The sequence below is a fragment of the Pseudorca crassidens genome, chromosome 8 (assembly GCF_039906515.1).
Source record: "Pseudorca crassidens isolate mPseCra1 chromosome 8, mPseCra1.hap1, whole genome shotgun sequence".
NCBI classification, from domain to species: Eukaryota; Metazoa; Chordata; class Mammalia; order Artiodactyla; family Delphinidae; genus Pseudorca; species Pseudorca crassidens.
Window position 1 is genome coordinate 83300468 of NC_090303.1, and position 27766 is coordinate 83328233.

A 27766-nucleotide genomic window follows, 5' to 3' on the forward strand; every position below is an offset into this window, starting at 1 on the left:
CTTGCCTCGCTGCGGGTTTGTTCCCAAGCCCCCTCCTTGGAGTTTATGGTAGCAAAATGGGGAAAGCCTGCTGATGGCAGAGGAGGCTGTAGAAACAGGACACAAGCAGGATGTACACAGGGCTTTGGGAGATGGAAGAGTTAGAGCTACCATTAGTGTGCAGATCCCAAGGGACCAGGGGCTAAACCTGGTCCGTGGTCATTATCAGACACCCTGAACAGTAAATCACTGGACTGAAATTAAATGGAGCAATTGTGACCCATTTGCAATTTCTAAAGCTGAAGCCCTTGATTCAGATTCAGGAGGAATCATGGGAGTCAAGGAACTTGGAAATGTTTTCTTTCAGCCAACAGTTCAGATTAGAATGAGTGTATGGTTTTTTTCTTAATTCTGTACTTTGACTTCTTCCCCTCATCATGGAGTGGAAACTGGGTGGTAAGGGAAGTGTTTTGTCGTATCTGAACAGAAGGTGTTTCAAATCAGTTGAGTGAGAGACAAGTCCCCTGGGTTGGAAAAAGGGGCAAGTGGGGAGTGGTAAGGGTCCAAGTATGTAAGAAGTGACTGTTCCACTTTGCACTCAGCAACACCCACCCAGTTTGATTTGTGAATTGGTTTTAGAAAGTTAGGACCTGAGAGTAATGCCTCTACTCCTGCTCATTAGTGGAGCCCGAGTGGGAAGAAGGTTGCAGTGTGGTTCCTAGTGTGAGGGTCCGACGTGTTGACCCTGGCCTGGGCAGTTTAACACTTTCTCTGGAATATGGAAACCCTAGAAAGTCTAGTTCATGGAGCAGTCACACTCCTGAACCTCTTCCTCAATCTCAAAACACAGCAGTGTTCCCTGTGTGGGTCTGCAGGCTGGCAGTATGCGCAAAGGTCTTGACTAATGGTGTCATCGCTGAGTGATGTACTCATCACCTTTGATTCTGCGGTCCTTCATTGTTACATGAGTGATCATCATGTCCCTGAAGCTACCACTCAAGGGATTAGGAGGCAAAAGGTGGGAGATTGGAGCAAACCAGCCAGTGGTCAGATGTGTGTCCCAGGGTCCCCTGCTAATCCCAGTGTTATTACAACCTGAGACTGATTGAAAATGAGGCTTAATGTCAGTTATGTACCTTTGCTAATTTCCCCCCCCCCTTTTTTTTCCTTCAGCTGTGCGGTATAGCTTGCCATGTCTTAGTTCCCTGCCCGGGGATCGAACCCGGGCTGGTGGTGAAAGCGCCAAGCTCTAAGCACTGGACTGCCAGGGAATTTCCCTTCTTCCCCATTATTAAAAAGACTTTTCTGTACAGTATTGCTTCGTTCAGGGCAACTTATCTTTTTACTTGGGAGGAACTTATTTCCATTAGAATTGGAACACTAGCTACATATTTTTGCATTTAAAATGTTTCATGTGATTAAACACAGAAAGAAACGTTATTACTTCTGTTTTTTAGGAATGTGCTCTTCCAACTGATTCTTCTTTTGTGCCTAGAACGATGCCTTTCCTTTGGAAACAAGTTCTGGAGCTCTCTTTGATAACCAGGCACACTGTTAGCAGTAACTAGCAGCCAGCTTGTGGTAACTGGGCTTATAGGGGAAGAGCAGGAGTGTACCCTCCCCACCTCCCAATGCTCTGGCCGAGACTGGCTGCTCAGCAGCGTGCCCTGTGTAGTGACATGTGACCATCGGACCAACGTCTCTTCCTGCCGCCTTTTCCCACCCTCCTTACCCCTTCCCAGTGTGATTTGTATTGTCATCATTTTTTCTTCTTTCTTTACAGGGCTATTAAGAATGGTAAAGGATTGCATAGCAAGAAGGAAGTGCCTATCCACCGTGTCGCAGACATATCTGGGGTGAGTTGTGTCCGTGAATGGAGCTGTGTGGCTCCGAGGCGCCAGGAGCTTGGCTGCTTATTCACCGAAGGACCTCAGTTGATGTGTTTTCTGTAGCTCATTCGTTTTCAGGCACTGAATGTGAATTTTTCCATGGCTTCTCCTAATGCATCTATAGAGATCCTGTTTTATACTCCAGGAAAACAGAATTTAAACAAGGGCATAAAACCGCCTATCTCTTCATCTGAATTTTTACTGAGTTGCTTTTCCCTTTTCTTATTATCATGAGTTAGGAGATATTTCTTTTGAGTTGTATTAAAATAAAATTACCTTTTAAAAAAAAATCCCTGTTCTGTGACTGGAAAGTCTTAGTGGAGAAAGGTCAAATACAGGTTCTAGGACAGCTTTAGGAATTAATCCTAATTAATCCTAATCAACTAGGGAGAAGTATGTGAGCATCCTTTGAGCTAACAGATATATTAGATGATGTAGGAGAAGAGATGATGCAGATACTTTTGAGCTCCCTAGAGGCTGTGTCCAAACGACTGTTTCATGATCAGGATGCTACCCTTGCATATTTAGGGACTTTCATTGGCTGAATTAGACTCCTTTGTTAGTTGAGGGGGTTTATTCATTTACTCAGCAAGTGCCTACTGTGCCTGGAGCTGCTCTAGGCAGAAAATGTACAATGAACAGAACTGATAAAGTCCCTACGTGCAAGCAGGAAAGGGAGACAATAGCAATGCCCAGGCAGCAGCGACTGCTCTGAGGAGTGGAACAGACCAAGGCAGTAGTGAGGGTTCAGGGGTTGATTTTGATCAGGTGGCCGGGGGAAGGCCTTCTGGCTGTCAGTTTCACCCTCTGTTCCTGGGACACACACCATCCAGTTCAACTCCCATAGTCACTAATGGGTAAGGAGGGGCTCCAGGGCATGTGTAGGGAGGAGCACGCAGCCCAAGGGACATGACAGAGGAAGGGTAGTCAGTCTTAGCTTGGACACTTGGGAAGCTTGCCTTGGGCACAAGAAGAAAATACTACCGTAAACAGAAGCTCAGCCAGGCCCACAGCAGTGATGAATTCCAGTGTGTCTTATATTGTGTTCCCAAGCCTGGCTCAGGCTTTGCCTGTGGTTCCTTGTGGTGGCTTCTGGCCTGTCTCGGCAGCTCTCCTCTGCCTGGGTGTGGTCGCCCCCGTTGGCTTTAATCACTGGGATTCTGTTGAGCTTTCCCTCTCTGTAGCAGTCACTGCAGACTACAGATGGCACAGTGTGGCAATTAATTAATTAGACTTCCGTCAAGACGTCGTGCCACAGTTTAACGAGCAAGGTACATCACTGTGCGTTCCTCGTAGCTCGAGTCCAGAGAAGCCCAGAAAAACCTGCTACTAATGGCCTTTGAGCCACAGGTGACTGTGTTGTATCTCCTGAGGCTCATGGTTCACAGGTGGCTTTCCCAGCAAGCTGGTATCAGGCCAGTTTTCTCTGTGGTTTACCGTGCTGTGTTATTGTTCATGTGTGTATTAATTTCTATATGTGTCTGCTGTGGCATTCTCAACAATATTTCCTTTAATATCATTTTGGTGAAGTCAAAGGTAATTTTTTTGGTTATTCAACTGCAGGGGGACAGCGCTGTAAAATACCTGTTTTGGAAAACATAGTGGTGACTCCTGCACTAATGGCAGGTATGCCCACCCAAAAGCTCATGTCTGGCCCATACTCCAGGGCCATCTAGAAGCTGAATTCAGCCTTGGGGATGGTGCTGTGTTTCGGCCTGTGGAGTTCCTGTTCTTGCTTAGATTTCCTATTGGCATCGAGGTGAGGCCCTCAGCAGGTTTTTGAGGTAGAGTTACAGTTGCTTTGGGGCTGTCCTCTTGGTACCCCCAGCATAGTGTCCTAATGATCTTGAGCGCTGTCTTTGGATCACATGCTGCCTTCTACCTTGATGCGTTTTCTTTATGTTTGCGTGTTTGTTTTTGGTAGCAATGAATCTTAGGAAACCTGTCTTCATAATCCCCCACTGAACTGTAGTTCGGTTTCATACATACCTTTATCCTCTTTTCTGCCTAGATATTGGCAAATTGGTTTGCTCTTACATTATTCAAAAATTAATGCAGTGGGCTTCCCTGGTGGCGCAGTGGTTGAGAGTCCGCCTGCCGATGCAGGGGACGCGGGTTCGTGACCCGCTCCGGGAGGATCCCACATGCCGCGGAGCGGCTGGGCCCGTGAGCCATGGCCGCTGAGCCTGCGCGTCCGGAGCCTGTGCTCCGCAACGGGAGAGGCCACAACAGTGAGAGGCCCGCGTACCGCAAATAAATAAATAGATAGATAGATAAATGCAGCTCAGACTTCCCCACTTACCATATAAATAAAAGAGGAAAGCTAGATCACGTGGGAGAGTGGAAGTGAAAAAGCTATTCCATTTAACAGATGTCAGAGTGACCTTGTCCACCTTCATAACACATTATTCAGCTTAGATTGCAGCGTTTTTTGGTGCCCTGTATAATAGACAAGTTTTGTCTCCCCCTTCTAACCTTCCTTTCTTTCCATCACAATGTCGTGTTCAGTATATGTGTGTTTTGGGTGCCCTTGTGCCATTTAAGTGAGATGTATGGGTCTTCAGCTTCCTGAAGTATTCTGGTTATCTTACTGAGGGACAGGTAGGCACATGGGGTCAGATGGGCAAATAGTTTACATCTGGTTGAAGAAACAAACATTGGAATAAAGGCCATGTAATACAAGCATATATAATGGTTTCATTAAAGTTTCTCAATTTTTTTTTAATCCTTGTGTCCCTCCCTCCCACCGTTGGTCCCTCTGTTAGTTGCAGGTCGTGGTAAATGGCAGTTTTTGTTGAGCTGCCACTGTATGCAATATGCTGCCACCATAATTGACTATGAACTGATATTTGTGCATGACCTCTCACCCCAACCGAGGTCACATCCTTGGAGGAGGAGAAGACACATATGCTCTTCACGTTTTGTTCTCTGAACACTCAAGAAAGAGTGTGGAAGAGGTTATATCATGATTGTGAGACAAATAACCCATACATTTGTTCTGGTCTTAATGGCCTCCCACTCTTAGAGTCAGGTTTCTACCCCTTGTTCCCATCTCTTCTGTTGTATTTTGTAAAAATGATTTCAGCAGGTAAGGCTCAGTGCATGAAAATGCCTCCTGTAGCGAGTTAGCAAGTGCAAGCCCTGCTTGGCTGACTCCCTACTGTGGGAAGTTAAGTGACCCAGGTGTAGACTGACTCTGCTTCGGCAGGTGAGATGCGGGCCTCCTCGTGTGGTGCTGAAACAAGCAGGCCTTTTCATGTGCATTCATCAGCTTTTCCCAGGACTGACCGCTCAGGTGTTGGCTACTAAACATGCTTTCTAACTTTGTGTTCTCCTGTCCCCAGTTGAGCCTCTTGCATCCCTTCCCATATCAACAACACATTACAGTTTTTTGACTTTTCAAAAATGTTACGATGGCTCCCCCATGTTTAGGTTGTGTTGTGTTTTGATTTTGTTAATATAGATGATTTTTGACATTAACGTCAGCTGAGTGTTGTGTTTTCTGTAAGCTCCATGGTATCTGTGTGTAATGCCAACTGGATGAACCTACCTTTTGACTGGGGCTTGGATAAACTTGGCTCTTCTGCATCTCTACTCCTGTTTTTCAGGATATCCACTAAAGGAAAAAAAAAAGAAAAATCTGGTAATTTGGGTCCTGAAGCAGTTACTGGTTTCCTTTATTTCTGACTTTTGAAGGTGAAGGAAATAGCCTATTACAAGCACCTGTCATTGCTGTCCTTATTACCCCTATCCGGTTACCCTTCAGGCCGGGATGTTCCTGTGAATGTGAAGCCGCTAAGAATTTGATCAACTTGGTACTAGATCTGATTCCATTTGGAGGGTGATTCTGTGGTGACTGCTTCCCTTCATACAACCATGTTTTCATTATTAGTGGGTTTTGTTTTTCCCTGTTCCTTTCTCCACTCCCTCCCTCGCCAGCATACAAAAAGTCGGAATGCGCGTCAGTGGAATATAAGGCTGTTGCTTATCTTTGGTTTATTATTGTTTTTGCCGTAGCCTCCTCTGTAATAAATACAGTCTCCTGCAAATATAACGTGTAAAACAGGCAATAAAATGTGGCTGGTGCGTGGCTTGCTGTTGTTCTGGTAAATCAGACAAATCAATTACGGTTCTGAGGTAGGAGAGGGCTCCCACTCCTCAGGTTGTAGCCGCGTTGCACCGATTTCTTCCTCTGCCTCCCTCCGCTGGTGCTTGGTGAGTCATAGTGTCTATTTGACTTTTCCTCTATTTCCTGTCATGTGTTCTTTCCTCTCAGGTGCGTGTGGGGTTATGACGTGTGTTGACGACACCATGAGAGGCTGGAGCCTAGCCCGGCATCCTATCCACTTCAGCCACATTTCTAACAGCCCCAGAACGGGTCCGATTACCAGGATGGGGCTGTCCATCTCCTGAACATCTTCTGCCTTTCCATGATGCGGAATCCTGATGACTTGGAAGCGGACTTTGCTGCTGTTTATTCTGCTCTTCTCTCCTTCCTTGCCTTCTGGTCGGGCTCACTTGAAGATTGTCTTCTTTGCTCACGTTCCATACTGACTGCTTGGTAACCTCCTCTATCCATCAGTGGTTTTTGTTGGAGATACATACTATTACTAATACGAATGTGCTTAAGCGTGGCCTAGAATGGTCCAAAGACTAGCTCTGGGGGTGGGGATTAGGGGGAGTCAGATTTTCAGGTCCCTGCTTTCTCCATTAAATCATGAAGACCTGCGGAATTGCCCAGTCAGAGTCTCACGTGCGAATATAAAGGATGGAAGTGTTCCTTTAAAATAAATAAGCAGGATTTTAAGCATGTCCTCCTGACCTCTTCCTTCAGGTTCTGGTTTTTCAGTATCTTTTTGAACTTGAATAGCAGTGTCCTCTTTTCCTCGGGGTGTTGGAGGCAGCCCTTTCCATGAGTCTTGGGGGCCATTATAGAAGTTATCTTTTCTTAGCTCCCAATGGAGTTGGGCCTCAATGTAAGAGTTTTAAAATGTTTTCGGCTGAAGAGATATAAAAAGTGGTCTGTCCAGTAAGTCTGAGGAAGGTATAAAGCAATACAGTCACCCAGGGGCTTTATAACTTAGGCCTGTGTTAAACTGCAGTTCCCTTGTGTGTCTTCTGGCCTTCTTGTTTAGAATGCCTCTTGCTTACGTGACCCTAAGGTTCCCCTCAGCTTCTAATCACCGGTGATTTGATGGTACCGACGCTCCTTTTCTGTTTGTTTTAATAGCTCTTCCCTCTTTTACTCTCCCTTAGCCTCTGAGTAACCTCCTAACCCTCTAATGTCCCTTTTGTGCTGACTACACAAGGTCAAGGCCTAGGGCTCTGCCTGGGAGTTTGGTTGCTGAGCACTAGAGCTCCCTTCACACTCTACATTTGCTCCCCTGGGGAAATCCCAGAAGAACCTTGTCCTGCAAGAGCCAGCGCACCGGCTGCTGACCTTGCTGCTGGAAGCCTTATGTGCTCCATAAGGTTGATGTCTGCTCACGGGGAAGCCAGGCTCAGTGCTAGTGCTGGGCTCTCAGGTGCTTTCTTGCATCTCTCCTGCATTTGGCAACTCTAGTTTTTGCCAGTTTAGGGGAAGCTGCTGCTCTCTTTGTTCCTCTCCCCACACCCGAAGGTTCTTGAACTCCAGCCACTCCCGTCGGACTGCAGTGTGCAGCTCGGTGACCAGGACTCTCACAGCACAGAAACATGCACGGCGGCCCCGTGGCGAAGGCAGCTGCGAGGGCAGAGTGGCAGCTACCCTGGGAGTCTCTCTCCCATGCTGCTGAGGCTCTTTCCTTTCTCCATCCCCTCCCCCTCTCCTCTCCTGTCCTCCCATCCCTCCCCACAGCTCCCTTTTCCCTTCTCCCTCTGCAAAAGAGTTGGAGTTTGTTAAGGAGACCTTGATTTGGGGGGAGTTTGCTTCAGCTGGTCGCCCTCCCTAAGGGCTGAGTGCGTTGCTTTATGGCCTTTTGTCCATAGTTCTTTGAGCCCTAGGAGTCCTGTGTGGCCAGTTCTTGTTTTGTAAAGCTCTCCTGTTCACACTCCCCAGAACTGCAGGGGTATCCCTCTCTCCTTCTAAAGAAATCCGAAAGCATTTATGCTTTCCATGGGAATAAGAGAGAAGTCTATCTTTCTTAGTCTGAACATGTTTCTGAATGAAATTGCACAGAAATTCTGGAATTTTAAAAAGATTGTATTTCAGCCTCTACCGCAGTTAGTGGTTGTGTTTAAGCACCACCTTTTACAAATTTAATCCAGTTTTTAACTGAGTTCTTCTGTTGTGGATTTTTTTTTGCACCGTAGGGCATGAAATCTAGGACATAATCTCTCATCTCTTTTATTTAGTTTGGGACATCAGGAGAAATTGTTAGTGGACTTTGAAACTGGCAAGATGATTATTGGGTATCCTTTCAGTGGAACGCTGGGTGCTGCCTAGTAAACCCTTTGGGGTTATCTGATTCTGTAGCCCCTTTGCTTTTTTTTTTTTTTTTACATCTTTATTGGAGTATAATTGCTTTACAATGGTGTGTTAGTTTCTGCTTTATAACGAAGTGAATCAGTAGTTATACATATACGTATGTTCCCATCTCTCTTCCCTCTTGCGTCTCCCTCCCTCCCACCTTCCCTATCCCACCCCTCTAGGTGGTCACAAAGCACCGAGCTGATCTCCCTGTGCTATATGGCTGCTTCCCACTAGCTATCTATTTTACGTTTTAACTGGCATGTTTTGCACCCCTGTGGAGAGGGAATTTAACTTGTGAAGACCTAATAAAGATGCAAATGATTCCTGTTTGTACAAATGTGGCCCTGTATAGACAGATACAATTAATTTCTACTCTGTAAAAGAAATATTTTCAAACTTTACATTTTCACTCTATAGTTTTGCTGTACAGTTTTGCGTCTTTAGCAAATTGACTTCAGCATTTCTAGCTGCCTGTATGTATATCCATCCTCCAGGCTCTGCTTTGAATCACTTGTAATATCTTTCTGGTTCCCTCATGAATTAGTGAGTTAAAATAAAATTTTTGACACATCTTTATTTTATATTTGTATAGAAGTCATGATTTTACCTGTTTGAAAATTATCCTTTAAGCGGATAGGGGAAGAAATTGCAAAAACAAGAGAGAGATACAAAACTACTTATAACATTGTTTTTATTGCCTCCTTTGTACCTGAAGATATGAAGAGTCATTTGGTTGTAGAAGTTCTTTTTAAAAATACAGTTCTAAAGTGAATATGTCTCTTTCATCTGCAGAATGCCCAATTCCATCCTGTACCTTACTGGGTCTGCCGTTTTTTCACCAACAAGCTTTTTTTTTTTTTTTTTTAACATCTTTATTGGAGTATAATTGCTTTACAATATTTTGTTAGTTTCTGCTGTATAACAAAGTTAATCAGCTATATGTATACATATATCCCCTCCCTCTTGAGCCTCCCTCCCACCCTCCCTATCCCACTCCTCTAGGTGGTCACAGTCCGACAAGCATTTGTGTTGGAAAATTCAGGCGCCATAATAGGTTGAGGTAGAGGGACTGGACATTGAGCACAGGGCCCTATGTCTTGACGTTTGGTGGGTGTGTTCCAGCTCTGAATTTCAGCACCTCTGAAGAAATGTTTGATCAGGTGACTTGTCCAGAGGTTAGAGCACTATTAGAGACAGCATTTCTTAAAATTTGTTACTTCTTTCAGTAAAACATCTTATTTCCAAAATAATCTGTAGACTTGGTGTGTCACTGCCGTGAATTCTGTTTTCAGGAAGTTTTCTGCCACAAATTTGTCTAGTTCCCTTCTGATTCCTTGTTTAACTGACTTCATACAGGGGGACGCCTACAAATGAGCTCTGAGAAACAGGGTCCTAGCTTTTATTTAAGTGTCCTGAGCTATAATTTTTGTGTCTTTCTTCCTTTGTTCAAAGAAAGGAGAAAAGAAATTGAGGGAGTCCAGGAGCATTTTTTCCAAAGAAAAAAATGTCATCTCTTTCCAGAGAGAGTTGCCTCTAGCACAGATTCTGCTCTCGCTGGTTCATGCTCTTCAATTCTCTTTTCTGTTCTCTGGGTGCATGTGGGGAGTGTTCTATGAGTCTATTTCATGGGTCCAAATTGGCTGTGAATGAGCCCATTGCAGACTTTGCTAAATGAATGCTTCAGGTATTTTGGAGGCAGTTGATAACATTCCCGATTCCCAGGTTCAGGTGTGAGATCAGGTTGTCTGATCTGTCCTGTGACTGCCGAGTGATGTGATGAAACTTGAAATATTTCTGCCCAGCCACGGCTTCACTCTCCACCATCATAACACTGCGTAGCCCTAGATTGAACTCATTTTGTCCTGTGGCTATTGCTTATGTAAACATCTCAAAGTAAGTCATTTTACTAACACAGACATTCTGCTTACTCAAGTTGTAAGGCATTATTTAGCATGCTTCCAACATATTCCCTAAGGAATATGTTGTACACAATTTTGTACGCTACTTGCAGTGTTGACGTCCAGATAAATATTCTCGAATCAGACCTCAGGGTGGCTTTGGAATTACCTAGTAATTTTGTGCCTCAGTTCCTCACGAAAGGGTGTTCTCAGGAAGAAATGATAGAATTCGTAAGACAAGATTAGATTCGGGAGGGTTTGAATTTGGAGGAAGACCTGTGTTCTCTTGTAGGACATTATTGCAACACGCCTGCCTACTTCACCCACCATAGAGAATATTTTCATATTCAGTCTAGTCCACTGTTTCCAGTTCTCAGTCCACTGACTCCGACTCCCTTATGGATGTGCTGTTTCTGAGTAGCTGTCTCAGCTCTCCTGACCATGCCCTCCTCCTCCTTCAGGCCCTTTCTCTTCTTCCTGGCAATTTTCCCTTTTGATCCTCACTGCCTTCTCATCATGCCTTACTTCAGCATTTACACAATCACTTATTACCATGATGTTGTACTTGTTGATATACTGATTGGTAACCCATCTCAGTTGACATATGTGCAGTGGTTTTCCTGAATAGTTGATAAACTCCTGAGAAAATGGGATATTTTTTGTATCTCTTCACAGAGCCTGATTTAGATTTGATCTGCCAGGAGATGAGCTAAACAGTATGAAATTGTGTTTGAACAAATGTGACCCTAGATCGTAGATGTACCGTTAACTGTGCTGGTTAGTAACTAGAAGTGGGTAGACTAGTACAAGGATACAACAGGAGGGATGCCTGTTTTCTAGCATATGGCGGCAGTACGGAGTACATGATTAGTAGCATGAGCCCCAGTATCAGATCAGCCAAGTTCAAGTCCTGGCTCGATTGCTTATTAATTTGTCACCTTGAGGTTATTTAACATCTCTGTGCCATGGTTTTCTCATCTGTAACATGAAGGTAATAATGGCCCTTATTACCTCATTAGGTTGTGGTGTACTTGAATGAGTTAATACATCCAAAGTATTTAGAACAGTTGACATGGTTCATATGGTGGTGGTGGTGGTTATTAAATGGCTGAGTGTCCTGCCTAGCCTACAGAAAGTCCTCTAAAATGATCCATCATCCTCATCAGTAGTATTTGTATTGCAAACTTTTTATCCAAGTCCCCGAATCATACTCCTTCTCTCCTGAGTTCTTTTACCGCCCCATTATCTCTCCTTGACATTTAACATATGCTATCTGGCTTGTGTTTTAGATGCATTTGTCATGTTGAGTCATGAATGAATGATCAAACAATTAGTATTTATCAAAAGCTTATTATATTCCAGGCACAGTGCTGGGTGTTGAGGATATAACATTAAACAGTACAGGTGTAGTCCTTCTAGGTCATACACAATTCGGTCTCTAATTACAGTTGTGATAGAAGTATAGAGACCTGTGAGAATGTATCTTCACAGCCTACCCCTTCTCCCATGTGCTCAGAGACCATCTTTTAAGTGATTTTAAAATGAGGCCTAAAGGAGGAGTTAGTTGGAGGTCTTGTTCAATTGATAGGCTAGATCCTTAGAATCTCACATTTAGAACCTCAGTACAATATCCATATGCAAATACATCATATCAAAGTTGTAAAGTCACTGGTTGGAGGCAGGGTTAAATCTGTAGTTTTCCTTAGGAAGAATTAGAACTCCCAAATATATGCCAAAAGACGACAATTCTAACAACTTTAAAGTTATTTTTCTTTAAGGGTAGTTTCTTTATTGTTTAGCCTATCATTGCACATTTTTCATGTATGTGTGGAATTCTGGGTACTTTTTATTAAATCTGTTTCTGAGCCCAACCATGGCGCTCTTTACATCGTGCTGCTGGCTTTACTAGGAACACATTTTTCTTATTCTTGCATCATGCTAATGTGTGATTTTTGTTTGTATTTCTACCTAATGTCGACACTCCTTTTTGGCTCTGAACCATAATTATCTAAGTTAAACTTTTATTCCTTAGGAAAAGAGCTACTTAGTTTGCTGTCTTCAGTGCCATAAAGCTCTGTGCTTTAGATGATGTTTTTGAAGGAATCACGGAGCACGCTTCACATGCAATTTTAGGTCGGGATGTTTTCCAAATCAGTGTCCAGACTTCATTACAGTGTCCATAATATTTATTTGTCTCAAAATATGTGGAACAATTATGAAGAACTAATTCACTCAAGAGAATGTTGACTCTTGGCTCAAAAAAAAAAAACTGGAGAGAGTTATCTGACCTGAATAATTTGCAAGTTTATCTGGGCAAAACTGAATCAGCCCTGAATATTAATGTATTTTCTTCTTTTAAAAACAAAAACTTGGGGACTTCCCTGGTGGCGCAGTGGATAAGACTCTGCGCTCCCAATGCAGGGGATCCAGGTTCAGTCCCTGGTCAGGGAACTAGATCCCACATGCATGCCGCAACTAAGGAGCCCACCTGCCACAGCCAAGGCCCGGCACAACCAAATAAATAAATAAAATAAAAACAAAAACGTACACAGTTCTTAGCACAAGTTTTCTGTCAAAATTTTTGTTTTTAAATGCATTGAATATCAATAAGCCAAAGGAAGAAAATCATCTCTACTAGTACTACCAGAAATTTTTCAATAAGAATACATCTGTTCACCAAAATGTGGGGTTGTTTTCTTTTTTCATTTTCTCTCCTCCCCCCTCTCTTTTTTAAGTGATGAAAGGTTTTTTCAGAACAGAGACTTTCTTTTATTCTTAACGGTATAGTCAGTGCCTAGAACAGTGACACATAATAGGTGCTTAATTCCTTCTTCCACATGAATATTCCTCTTTTACCTCACTTTTAATGTCTACCTATATTGTGTCTTATGTATTGTTGGATATTTAGTTTATTTGGAATATTTTTTCCTTTCTCTCTCTCTCTCTCTCACACACACACACACACACACACACACACACACACGAACATTGGTTCCTTAGCTAAATCATAGTCTGTAGTTATTTTCTTAGAACAATTTCATAAAGTAGAAACTTAGACCAAAGGATAGCATGACATGTTTTAGCATGATCATTATTTACCTATAAATCTTTATTGAGTAAAATGATTAGATTTTAGTTTTATGCATTTGTTATTCTTAAACACTGACCACCTTTTGTCTTAATTAATAATTTCTACCATACTGGATATCCTTTTTCTCTGTTTCAAAAAGTTGAACTTAACCTTGCAAATTTTATAATTATTTTCGTTAGCACTTTAAAAATGTAAATATTAACTCCTTCAAAATGCTTTTTACTTTATTGGACATAAATTGGCATGTCAGCAAGCAAAGCTGAATGTTCACAGTACTTTTAGGGGATGTTGAAATTATTTTAATCATGTAACCTTTATTTAACATTTATTTTCATTTTTTATATTATGTCATAGATTGCTTGGTTTTTTGTGTTTTTTTCCTCCTCCATCCTTTTCTGAAGTTGTGTGTTCTTGTCTCATTTGGGGCAGAGTTTAGCATGGCATCAATTTCCTTGCCTCTGAGTTCTTGATTTGCCCATGAAATGAAAACTTGTGCTTTGTCAGACTATCGTTTAAATTCTTTACTCTGCACGTATTATTTTAATTATATGTTTCAAGCCTTTTTGTGGTTCTGTAATAAATTCTCACCTCTTGCATATAGAGACCTTAGAAGTGATAAAAATCAATCTAAAGTTTTTAAAGAAAAAATTGTACTTCAGACCTGTATGTTACTTTTTTTTTTTTTTTTTTTTTTTTTTTTTTTGCGGTACACGGGCCTCTCAACACTGTGGCCTCTCCCGTTGCGGAGCACAGGCTCCGGACGCGCAGGCTTAGCGGCCATGGCTCACGGGCCCAGCCGCTCTGAGGCATGTGGGATCTTCCCGGACCGGGGCACGAACCCGTGTCCCCTGCATCGGCAGACGGACTCTCAACCACTGCGCCACCTGTATGTTACTTTTTAATCATAGCCTTGTAATTGATAATCCAGAGTTTCAGATGCTGGTTGAGTGCTTTGTTCCATATTCTTACTGTCACATACAGGTATAAGCTATGTTTTTAGACAATTCTCACATCCTTCTTCTGGTAACGTATGAGATGTTTATTGTGGTATTCCTACAATAATTTATTATCCTTTTTTCTTAGAAAAGTAACAGCAGACTTGTTAAAAAGTTAAATGGCCTTTTTTTCACATCCCTATTGATTGTGTTTATCTTTACCAATTTAAAATAGTAATGCTATCTTTAACTATTTTCTTATCAATGTAATTGTCTGTGATATAAATTGGTTTTTCTACAATTCGGATAAATTACATGTTTTTTGAGAAATAATTAACCTGAAAATAATTGGAAGGTATGCCTTCCAGTGCGTTAAGCTCCCTTTTAAACTTTTTTTTGGTTATAAATTGGTAATTTTAGACCACTGTCTCTTATGTCCATATTCTTGAGCAGTTATAATTAAGTTTCATAGTAAAATGTTTTCTTCATATAACTAAAGCAGCCAGTGGTATCAGAAATATAGTGTATTGCTATGCTCGTAGATAATGAAAAGAATTTATGTGTTGATTCAATGTTCTCATGAATAGGAAAGTCTTTCGCCCGCATAAAATCTACAAAATCTACAAAAGCAATCCTGTATTTACTTAACTGACCCAAGATAAGACATTTTCTCCATGAAAATATAGTGGGGTTTTTTTGTGTGTTTTTTTTTTTGTTTTTTTTTAAGGAAAAGGTTGTAAGGAGGAAGGTTTTTATGGCGGAAGGCATGGATTCAGGAAATACAACCTAGGAAAGGATGTAAAGGGAATTTCCAGGGTCGGCCCAGGGCATCTGCTGTGTAGCAGGCCCCACGGGTTACCATTTATGCAGAGGTCAATAGGCAGATGGGAGCGCTCCAGGGAGGGCTGTAATTTAAAAAGTCGTGATTTTAGAAACGCTGAATATCAGTTTAACCAAGAATTGTAATAGTAATCTGTTGGAGAGCTAGAGTCTGTAGAAATGGGAATAGGGGCAGTTTGGGATGAAATAGTGGATGGGAAGAAGGTGGAGTTTATTTGTGAACACCACAAATCATGAGCCATAACTTTGAGACAGTTGAGTGGAATAGCAGACCTGAGGAGGGATGTGGCTTGGCCCTGCCTTGGTCATCCACGCTAAAGAAAGAGGATTGAAGAAAGGAAGAGAGCATACTGGTAAAAGTTGATACCTTATCCTAAGTAGATACAGATTTACATCTGCTCTCTTTATCTGAGACACAGATATACCACCATCTGCACTTTCTATACTAAACTTATAAGTAGACTTTTTTTTTTCTTGTCTTAGAGAATAAAGGAAGGGCATTGTATTTCCTGTTGGTGATAAAATGCAGATTTTTCCCGCTCAGAGGCTGTAACTGCATTTCTAAAGGTTAAATTGAATAGTTCTCACAGCATAATTTCAGCTGGTTAAATTTGGGAAACTGAAAGTCATTTGATAAAAGAATAATCTCTGAGCCTGTACAGAATTTTCATTTGATTGGGAATTTGGTATTATTTTATTCACATTAATCCGGATCACAGAATGATTTTATTTCAAGGTAGAAAAGAAATGTCAATAGGCATATGTACTTAGTAGTACCCTTTTCATTATTTGATGAGAATATTTCCTCTGTATAGCCAACTGAGGGATGACATCATGCTTTCTCTTAGCCATTGCCTAAGAATTGATACTTTCTTATGGTGCTTTTGGGAAATGGCTAAGATTTTTTTTCTACGCTCTGCTAACCCCTTGCTTTCTCATCCAAACTATTTTCTGCTTAAAATTTTTTTTTCTGGTGGTATGCGGGCCTCTCACTGCTGTGGTCTCTCCCGTTGCGGAGCACAGGCTCTGGACGCGCAGGCTCAGTGGCCGTGGCTCATGGGCCCAGCCGCTCCGTGGCATGCAGGATCCTCCCAGACTGGGGCACGAACCCATGTCCCCTGCATTGGCAGGGGGACTCTCAACCACTGCACCACCAGGGAAGCCCTTCTTGTTTATTTTTAAATTTAGGTGTAACTTATGGAGTTTAGATAACCAGGTATACACAAAGCCATCACCAAAGTCAAGAAAAGAGGCTTTCATCATCCCCCAGAATGCTTCCGTCCCCTCTGGAGTCAACCCCCAACCCTTCCCCTGATCTATGGCAACCACTGATCTGCTTTCTGTCCGTACAGTTTAACTTTTGTAAGACTGTCGTAGAAATGGAGTCGTGTATTTGAGATCCATCCACGTTGTTGCCTACTTCCTCTTTATTGTAGAGTAGCATTCTGTCATGTGAGTGGACTACAGTTTGTTTATCCAGAGCCCTGTTGAGGGAGATTTCAGTTATGTCCAGCTTGGAGTGATGACAGATGAAGTCCAGGCCATATTCTGGGGATCCTCTAATCTCTGTAACAGGATTTGACTTGCTCTTAGTTGGACGGCCACGATTGTTGGGATGCTGCTTTGCATGTTTTCATTCTAAACACATGAATGTGCTTCTCTTCTTAACATTTGCCAAGTCCTGCTTTCTTTTCTCAGTATTGTACCTCATGGAACAGAGATAGATGGTGGGCAAGACCAACCAAATAAAAATACTCATAGACACGTGTCTTTTGCAGGGCTCTAGAGGTCAGGCGCATCCTCAACGTTTCAAGTCTGATGGCGGAGGCATTTTCCCCTCCATGTTGGGGACACAAAGGACATGGTCAACAGCTTTCTTCTTACAGTGTGGGAGGCACACCACACTGGCGCTCTCTGCTTTTTTAGGCTGCCCTCCCTTAATAATTGGTAAAGAAGTAGAAGCAGGGAAGAAAACTGAAGGTCATGTTCTCTCAGTGTTCTCCCGATTAGAATGCAGCCTCCCAAGTTTAGGGCTTTCTTCCAGCCTAGGACTCCTGCAAATGTCCTCTTGCTTCATGCTCCCAGGAATGGAGCCCGGAGCCTGAAACCCGATTTCTCCTACTTTCTGACGTGTTGGAGCCTGAGTGAGGTGCTGTGCCAGCTAACTAAACACTGTGAGAAACTAAACCATAGATGACACTTGAGGAAAGATTATTGATGGCCCAGCTTCAGCACCTGTTTTTTCTTATGGTTTGTTTCTTTATAATTTTTTTTTCCCAGAGTGGTTTTCTCTAGGGTTCTCTCTTGTGTTCACTTCATTCCTGTTAAACTTGCACCTCACTGATGTTTACACCCTCTACCAGTCCCGTTTACAGACACTTCACCACGAAACATTGATAACCAGCCAGGGAAGGGGAGCTTCAAATGTTTAAGTGCTTTGTGGTAATGTTGGAGCTGGGCCTATTCCCAAGTATCTCCTCTCAGGGCCCCATTTATGTCAAGAGATTATCTTGCTATGCAGCTCGTTCCTCAAAGAGAATCATAAACTCATTGTGTGAATTGGAATATCACATGGGGCCAGTAGAGCCCTGTGGTTGGGAAGGAGGAACAGTGTGCGGTGATGGATGACTTTTTTGCCTTTCTGGTCAGGGATGTAGTTGTGATTTGTCTTCCACATAGTTGCAGAGGTAATTCACCTGGTCTGGAGAGCCCTGACAAGATAGATACCTATGATGATGAATTACCACAATACAGCTTAAAATAACAGAGTGTGTTTGCTTCAGTACCCTTAGCCGTAAGTTCTGATTTCCATGTTCTCTTTTTCTCTCTGCATCTGTCCTCTTGTACACATAGACTTTGCTGCTTCAATATTAAGATTGGTTGGACCCAAACAGCATTGTGCTCTGGAGTCCTCGAGCCTCAGGTCAGTCCTATAGATACAGGATTGTCAGCTCTTTTAGGGGAGAAACGCTCCTGGTTTGCTGGAGTGGGCAGTTCAGGCCGCAACTATACCTGCAGGAAGCTTCATCACGTTTGATGGGCCTCTTTCGAGTTCAGTTTCTCAAGTGCTTGTGGAGTTGAATACCCCCATGGTACCATTATAAGCTCTGCATGTATTTGGTTTTAGTTCTTTTTCCTATGATGTTAATCAAAGAGTGATTGTGATGATGGGAACTAATTAGTGAGCTTCATTATTAACAGTTCCCATTTGAGACTTGCACATGATAATCCTGAGTGGTTAATTGTTAACTAATAAGTTTACTGATTCCCATTTCCCTGTGCTGTTCTGTGTGCCATGAGGTTTGCCTCTCACCAGTCCTAACCACGTTAATGCCTACTGTATGGCTATTTTCAATGGAAAAATCATAGAATTCACTTTGCTAACATCTAGTGTAAACGGACAGCCGAAATCCCAGTTCCAGAATTCAGAGAACTTTGATTTATGTAAGTTCTGCTCTTCAAGGATGCAGGGGACCTAGCTGTGTAAGTAGTGTTCTTGTGGACCTCTGTCCTGTGCCTGCCATATAAGGATTCTGCTTTCCTTGTTCTCTTTCCCACCCCACTCCCATTCACAACTTTCCCACTCTCCCAAACTTGGTAATTCATTGTATTCAGTTATTTCAAACATGTGTGTTTGCTTACACAGGAGGGTACTTTGTAGAGGTAAGTTGCAGTCTCACTGCTGTAGGGATTTTTTTTTTTATAGGCATTGACACATGCACCCACATTTACAAGAAATTTAGCCTGACCATCCAGAAGTGAGGGCAGAGTAGGAGTGTATGATTAAGGTGTCTTTATAACCTTTTCCACTCCCTAAGGATCATCCTGCTTTTCTTCAGCGTCCTTCAAAACCCTGCTCCTGTAAGTTTGAAGTATAGATATTCACATTCTTTGAAATGAAGTCACCCCAGGCATGTTTGTTACATCATTACTTTCTCAATTTCAAGGTGCATTGAGGAGGCAGAAACATTCCTTAAAGAGATGCCACCCACAATAGCAGGTTAAATGTAGCTAATACAACCTTAAATTAGCTTTTCTAGGAGTACAGGAAAATACTCACGTTTGGTTTGTTTTGGAGCACAGGTAATGTGAAAAGTGCCAGTGCAACAAAGAACACTTATCTGCTCAGCACTGCAGTTACTTCTTGATTATTTACACCAGTGGAGGGGAATGTTAGTACAGAAAACAAAACTATAGCTAATTTATCTACATGGATTCTCAAAGCCTTGAGACTGTGTAACTCAACTATGGCAACTATGGCAAATAGATTCCCAGACCTCATGTAAACCAGCCACAGCATAGAAAACCTGAAGATGAGGGACTTTGCAACTAGACTTCTAAGCAGAAACATTTGATATTTAATAGTCTTACCTTGAAGTGAGCATCCTAAGTCTCAATGTTGTTATCTCTTTAAATTTGAGGCCTTTAATCTTTATTTTTAAAAATATGTTTGGAGTTACAAGGAAATCTGTCACTTCACTAAGTCTTAGAAGGTTCTGCTTTGCATTATTGGAAGAAAAATTTAAATGTCCTGTTAATGACATGCTTTGAACTTGATCACTTGGCTACCCTTGAGATCCACCTGGCATCTTCAACCCCTCAGGAGGGCCTAAACTGGACTCTCTTATACTGGTTCTCATAGTCATGCTTTCTCTTATTTACCTATAGCTGTAACCTTAGAAATGAGTATTGGAATCTAGCATGTTGCTATACATTCACAGGCTCTTTGGAAGGCAAGTCATTTAGCCATAGCATTTAGTCCATTTTCTAATAATCAAAATTCCTTAAAAAACAAAATTCCATAGCTAAATTAGCAGAGAATGACTTACAGCTACATCAGCTGAGGGAACTTGTCAATCTGCCTTGCCAGTCTTTTCTTTTGAGCCACTGAAACAAATATTAAAGGTTTCAAGAATTTTTGGATTGAAAAGGAATTTGCCAAGCAAAGGAACAGCTTGAGATGACAAGGAAAGACAGACACCATTGCCTGCCTGTGACTGAGATTTGAAAGAGTTGATATCTTTTGGTGATTACATTCAATTTAATTGGCTTTATAAGAATTTTTTATTTCTAAAACTCTACCACCTTGGACAAGATTTCCATCTTTTCCTTTAACAGGTGGTCCACGGGTATATCACCTGCTCCAGGCCTTTGGAGCATTTGCCTCAAGAGGATGGGGAGCTCCATGTCTTATCTTACAGTTTTGCCTCTGGAAAGAGACATGGCCAGTTGTGGTGGGCTTTTAAAATTTGCTTTCATGCCTTCGACTGTCACAGTTAGCTTTCACTTCTAATCTTTGTCATAATCGATGGCATGTCACATTCTCTTTGCTGTCCTCCTTTGTATTTCTGGAATAGGACTAAGTTGTAGGTTGAGACTTAGGAGGAGTGAGGAACATCCATTGGTTTATTTTTATCTGTCTGTCTGTCTCTCTGTCTGTGTGTCTTACATAGCTAATAGTAGGGCCCCTTCGTTTCTCCTTGATTCTCTAAGTAAGTATGTCTCTTGATAAACTAAGTAATCATTTAGCAAAATAGGAGAATCCGCTGCATTAAAGGTGTACCTGTGCATGTGCTGTTTTATTCCTGTAAGCATCTTTTTCTCAGGTAAATACGTCCAGGAGACAGTGATGAGCAAATGTCTATTTCTGAAAAATATAGATTACTGCAGTCTTGAGGGAAGGCCTTCTCTTTAGAGACCTTAAGTTGCCTAATGATTTGTGATAATCAATTTGATAATTGTTGACTTATTGGCTCAGCTGAGGAATAATGTCCCAGATTTATTCTAGTATGGCAAGAGGATTTTAATCAGGTAGTAGTGCCTTCTTTCCCATGGAGCATTTGTCTTGCTTGGCTGTTCTGGACTTCAGCCAACTGCTAGAAAGGCATTTTCCCACTGTGTGTGGATAGTAGAATGCGTATTTGTTTAAGTGTTCATTGGGGGAGTTTCCAACCCACTAAAGCTCATTGTTACCTTACCTTTTACCAATGTGCCCTTAGAAACACTGAGAATTGATGACTGCCTCTCCTTTTCTCTGGGAATCTGTTTGAAGGGAAGGATGAATCTCATTACTATAAATATTGTTTTCATCCCAGCCTACCTCACTGCTTCTGAATTAGAGGAGCCCCTTTGGCTGCTGTGAAGATGTTCAAATACTTGATGGCTTGTTAAATTTTCATTGTCTCATGTGCATGAATTTAGGTGCAATAGCTCTGCCGCTCAGAGTTAGGAAGGAAGAGCTTGGCGAGTGCAGACGGCTTATGTCATCCGAGTCAGGAAAGTGTGCAGAGCTTGCTGTCCTCAGAGGGAGTTTGCCAGTGGGCTGGCTGCGCTGAAAACCTCCTGAATTCATCCAGTGACTAGTCCCCCAGCACGTGCCGTGTGATACTTCGATGCTTGCTTACTCTGTCATCTGTTTAATTAGCTTGAGAGACTGAAAGGACTTGATGGCTCTTAGCTCCTCCAAAGCTAGGAGCTCTGAGGTTCAGAAGGTCCACGATTTGGCACTCTTGAGGGTGGAATGCATGCAGTTTGTGTTGATGTGTGAAAAAAGTTTAAAAAGCCCTGTGCAGTTTCATGTGTTTTTATTGTTTCTGTAATTTGCGCTGACATGATGCAGTATTTACTGGTCCCTGTGGTTCACATCCTGCAGTTGCAGATTTCCCAGGCTGGGAACAGGAGCAGTGTGACCCAGGTCCTGGCTCATCCCTCAAAAGCGTGGGGAGCAGGGTTTGCGGTATCGGTGCCCAAAGAAGGCTGCGCTCTCCTCCTTGTTAGGAAAACATAGCCTATTAAGGTTTGAAGACGAACTGTTTTGGGTTTCCTGGGAAAGGGCTTTAGGGGCTGTATCAGGATCCGGGTGTCACAGGGTTTTTTTGTTCGTTTGGGGGTTTTTAAATGAAAATTAAAGGTTAGATGAATCTCCAAAGAAGGTGAGTATTGGTCTTCTCCCCTCGATTTTATGTAGAAGGAAGAAGAGCTCTTTTTCCTATTCCAGAGGAGTGAAATTCTCATTTCAGGCCACAGTCCTAACCTTTTTTTTTTTTTTTTTTTTTGCGGTACGCGAGCCTCTCACTGTTGTTGTGGCCTCTCCCGTTGCGGAGCACAGGCTCCGGACGCGCAGGCTCAGCGGCCATGGCTTACAGACCCAGCCGCTCCGCGGCATGTGGGATCTTCCTGGACCGGGGCGTGAACCCGTGTCCCCTGCATCGGCAGGCGGACTCACAACCACTGCGCCACGAGGGAAGCCCCGTCCTAACTTTTATATCCACTTTAGTAATTGAACAGAGGGGAGAAGAGAGTGAGAATGTTCTGGAAGCTTTTGATTAACTATATTTCTCCTATGAAAGCCACATCGGTATCTTGTTTTTGTCCTGGTTTCAGAAATGTCTGATATTCTAGGGTTTTTCGCCCAGCTTCCTGTGGTCTGCCAGACTTTTTGCCCTAGACCAGAGAGAAAGAAATATTTACCTAGATTCCATTACTTTTCTAACGATTCTTCTTTTCTCCCCCAGGACACCCAAAAAGCAAAGCAGTTTCTGCCCTTCCTTCAGCGGGCAGGTCGTTCTGAAGCCGTGGTGGAGTATGTGTTCAGTGGGTCTCGTCTCAAGCTGTATTTGCCAAAGGAAACTTGCCTTATCACCTTCTTGCTTGCAGGTAAGTCTTCTGTGTTATGTGTTGTTCTGAAAATTCTTCTTGGAGCTCGGAAGTCATCCCTGGAGGTCACATGCCCTCCTTTCTACAGGACTTGGAGCCCATGTAGGTGCTTCAGCCTCTAACTGAGATGTGAACACAGAGTTCCTAGGTTTGATCCTGCTGTTACTGCAGACCCAGCACTGGTCCTGTCCTGCTTCTCATTCCCGCCAACCACAGGACGTAGGAGTGCAGGACAGCTAACAAGACAGCCCGTATCCTCACACAGCCTGAGTGAAGGAAATTCCAGACATAGGAAAACATTAATGATGGAGTGCTCACGGTTGGTGTTGCCCATTTGGGATGGACCGCCCTGCTGTGTTAGTCACGGGCAAGGCCACAGAGGCGCCGAGACACTCTGCCCTTGTAGCTCCACAGGCAGTGCCACTTGTGCTCTTTTATTCTTTCCAAATCCTTTATGAAACCCCAGATGTGACATTACCTTCACAAGCCCCTGCGTCCCTGGTATTTCCCTCTTGCACTAAGGGTGCCATGCCAGGGCAAGCCTTCCTCCTTTACTTTGCTGACTGACTGTCCATCTTTCTTATCCTGTCTTATCTAGTAACATTTCACAAGCCAGCAAGTCTGTGTGTGAACTGTGCTCTTTGAGAAATTTACGTGTGTGCATTCAAGGAGCAGAGCATTTCATTTCTTCCCTGCCGGCAGACAAGAAAGTTATTTATTTCCATCAGTACTTCGCAGTTGTGGTCTTTGAGGGAGAAGGTCACCCCACCCCGATATACATTCCCAAAGATTGTATTGCATTGTGTTTACCCACTGCACGCCACCTCCTCTGAGGCCAGCCTGTTGCCTTAGCACTACTTCTGTTGAATCCTGGGGTAGAATTTGCCATGGGGGAAGAGAACTGGGGGCCCTGTTTGCCATCCCCTGTCAGATCGCCCCAGCCTTGCTCTCCTCGAAGGCACTGACGGTTTCTTCCCCATAAGGGTCTCCCTCAGGCCCCAACTAAATGGATTGTTAAGTGCGATTAGTCACTCATCTAGCAGAAAGCCGTGAAGCTCACTGTTGGTGCCTGGCCCTCACTGCTCCGTGAGGCTCCTGAGCTCTCTTAAGAGGTTACTGATCACTGCCCAGCTCTGCAGGCTTTCTGCAGCTCAGGGGCAGCTCTAGAGAAGAAAGGCCGCAAGAAGTCCATACCTCGCCGAAGGGCTGTGCTCTCGTGTCTGCAAATATGAGTTGTAAGTAAACTGAGGGGCAGAGTGGCAGTGTGTGTGAGTCCTTTCATGGAGCCATTTGTGCCCTTTTTCTTAAGATTTCTGTAGCGGAGGAGTTTCTTAGCAGTGAATTCTTGTTACAGGGTTTGAGGTATATATTCAACTCATTCTTTGCTCTCTGCCTGCAAAACAAAAGCATCCTTCTGGCAGAGCTTTATCCCAGAGGTGTGAAAGAGAAACAGTATTATTCTTTCCTGGAAACCTGGCTGCAGATCTATAGGGGAAAGAAAACATTGAAGTTCTGGCTTCCAAACTTAAAACCACCTGAATGGAGCCGGCTCAGAGCTTTAAACCTGTCTTGCCTGGAGTTTTCCTGCAGAACCCTTCTGGTGGTACCTTGCTGAAACACAAGCAGCCTGATCACTCAACTCGGGCATCAGCTGGTTCCTCTGTGTACTTGGCATTATTCTGAGCTTAGCAATTCAAAAGGCATCGCTTGAGTTAACTTACACTGTGAAAGATAGATTACAGAAGCAAATTCCTGGTAGAAACATAAGCTTTTCCATTTTTCTCCTGCCGTACTCTATGCAGTTGTATTATGCATCTTCTGATTTCTTTAGAAACCTGGCAGGGATACAGGACATTGAAAAGTTGGAAAAGAAAGCCAGCGTCGGTTTGAATCATGGCTCTGTTCTGTACAAGCAGGGGACTTTAGGGAGGTTTGTTTTTTTGGGGTTTTGTTTTGTTTTTTTGACTCACTTCAAACGTTAGTTTACACATCAGTTAACTGGAGAAAGTTTCTTGCCGCTCAGGATGTATAAAGGTTTAGAGCAAGCCTGCCATAAAGTAGATCATCAATAAATGTTTCCTTCCTGTTCTTCTCACAAAGACTTAGTGAATTCATAACGAAAGCTTTCCTTAACTCTGCACAGAATGGCACAGTTGTGCAGTATGTGTGCACGTACCTGTGGCTCTACCACAGAGACTTTGACCTCCCCATTAATTCAAGTAAATCAAGAGAAGGAGCTAGGAGCTGTCCTAGCCTCCTCCTGACTAAGCAAAATGCTCACTAAAAGAAAAGCTACTGGCTTTCCTCTTTGAGTCTGGAGCAAGGAACTCTGCATCCTGGTAAGACACAGTCCTAGGTCTTAAGCGCTAGAGGGAAGACAGATACATGAACAAACTGTAGTGTTGGGTGTTAGGTGAGAAAATAGAATTATTTACAATGCACAGAAGTAGCACAGAGAAGAGAATGGTTGGTTAGGTGGAGATCAGGGATTGTGTATCTGAGCTGTGTTTTAAAGGACAAATAGGAGTTTGCAATGTTGTAAGGACAGGACGGGAGGGGAGGAAGAGAGGAATATTCTAGATAGAGGTACCAGCAGGTATACAAAGATGTAGAGGTATGATGCATTCTGATGTGTCCAGGAAACCATGAATCCTTTGGTATTGGTGGGGTATGAAGAGTCAAGAGTAGGGTAAGGCTGGAAACACAGATGGAAGCTAGTCTTCTGTGGAATATATTGTGGACCCTCAGAGGCGCTCAAGGTATCAGAGCGTGTGTCATGCTCACACTTGTGTTAAGAAAGTTTATTTTGGTAGATACATTGGTATACGTGAGGCTGGAGGCTGGGAGAGTGGTTAAGAAGCAAGAGGGATAGAGGCCCGAAATCTGGTGATGGAGGAGAGGAGAGATTGGAAGAGTATTTAAGAGGAAGACTTCCTAATTCAAGGAATGACTGAGGTTTTTTGGTCAAGGATGGGGGATGACATTGAGTATGGGAAAGAAAGTAAACAGGTCCAAGGCTTGAGTTATTGGGCAGATTTTGATGTCCACCAGCAAGGGCGACACTAAGAGTAGGTTCTTGGAACAGATCGTTGGTGGTCAGAGGATTAGATGGTGAATCCTCAGAGAGCAGTCTTCTGGAAGCCAAGGGAGGGGAGAATTCCAAGGAGTCAGCAGTGTCGGGTTTTACCTTAAAAGATCAAGTAGTTAAGAACTAGGGAGTGATTTTATACTATTGATTAATTGGTAAGTCACAGATGATCTTTGTCAGTACGATTGGGGAGTAAATGTGGGCAATAAGGAACAATTTAAAATAGACTGCTCTTCACAGCAGTCTAATAGAATGGAAAAAGGAGTACAGAAAAGTGAATGCTAAAGGGTCAAGGGAACATTCTGAAGATGTCAGCATCTTGAGTACTTTTATAACGAATTCTTAGGATTGGTGCAGAACGTGGTATGGATACTTGGAAAAGCTATTCAGTATACCTATTGTCTTCAAAGTGCCAGTTATAGACTGTAAAACTCAACAAAGTCTCCTTGGCTAATGAGGATGTAAAAGAGATGAAGTGAGAAGATATCAGGAACTTGAGAGGCACTAGTCTGAACAGGAACTCAGAAAGGATACAAGTAAATGTTTGCTAGGGCAGTGACCCTGCGGAGGCAGAATGAATGCGATGGAGAACGTGGCTGGAGGATCCTAGAGAGACGGGTCCCTCGGTCATCCGGGACCAACCACAAAGCTGAACATCAGCGTAGACAGACACGATGCTTACCCCGTGCAGCTGCTCACCTGGAAGGTGGTCCTCATGACACGGCTTGGCAGCTCTCTGTGGAATGTGCCCTGCACCCTGTAAAATTGACGTCTGCTGGAAATGACGTTAGGGTTGTGATTCTCAAGGGGAAAGTCAAGAGAATTGTTCAGCAATCCCATATGTGCTGGGATCATCACTCCCAGCCTTTTGGAGAGCCCTCTGGATTTCAAGGTGGGGTGGACACTTTCCGTTTTTACGTGGCCTTTTTTGGGCAGACGGCCCCGCAGCTTGATAGGGAGTGGCATTTGGCCCAAGCCAGCTGGCCTCTCCGTCATGGTTCCTGCACCCCTGCATGTGGAATGATTGCTTGGTCAGATGGGATAGCAGGTGGGGCTGGGCAAAGTCAGCTGTAGCTAACAGGCCAGCGCCTCCTGAGAGCTCTTGCCCTTCAGTCCTCTGAGCACCTGGCTTAGGTTCAGCCGGTGAGCAGGTGACCTTACCGCCTCAGAACTGAGACGGTTCAAGGTCCCCCCGCCTGCTGCTGTGGCCTCCTCCTATGTGCACTTATTTCAGTCTCAGAGGCAGTCACAGGAAGTTCTTGTCCGGAGTTAACAGAAAGGTCAACATTCCTCAGGCCCCCAACACTTGTTTAAAAGCACCCTTTTTCCTCATCTAGCATTTAGTGAGCTCCATACATTTCCTCCTCTTAGAACAAAAGCAGTTTACCTTCAGTCTTTGTTTTTAGTTCATTTTCACTTGTCCTGTGTGTCACCTTTTACTTAGTATCTCGTCTAAAGGGATACGGAGGCACGTATTTGCAGATTGCTTGGCCCACGATTCACGTTTTTATTCCACAGCACCGGTGGGCCTGGAGCGTGTGCCTTATTGCTGTGACCTTTATATTATGTTGCCCTATTTTGCATTACTTTCTTAGCTCTGGGCTACTTGGGTCATGCTGAGGGCACAGTTCAGGAAGTTGTCCTGTTGGCTAAGCATAGCAGGTATCAAATTAGTGCCTGTAAACCAAATGCCTGAATGAGAAGAGGGTAATAATTTGAGGTTTCGGTGTAAAGTAATCTAAGGAGTCTTGTGTCAGACATTTGGAGCCTTCTAACTCACTGAGCCTACCCCATTTACATTTCTGTGTTTGTTCTTAACGGTGGGACAGCAATAAGTGCGAGGAATTGTGGACCGAGGCAGGTTTGGCATGGTGGGGAGTGGATGTCTGTCACCTGGGGTGGAACTCACGATACAAACCACCAAGAATGCAGCAGCCAC

General features: G+C 43.3%; 1 protein-coding gene across 1 annotated transcript in view; it reads left to right on the forward strand.

Moving 5' to 3' along the window:
* The window catches only part of SND1 (staphylococcal nuclease and tudor domain containing 1), a 419471-nt gene that overhangs the window by 248919 nt on the left and 142786 nt on the right, over positions 1-27766 (forward strand). The window contains exons 14-15 of the mRNA XM_067746913.1: positions 1763-1835; positions 22598-22739. Of these exons, the coding sequence (XP_067603014.1) occupies positions 1763-1835; positions 22598-22739 (215 nt within the window). The remainder of the gene's footprint in view (positions 1-1762; positions 1836-22597; positions 22740-27766) is intronic.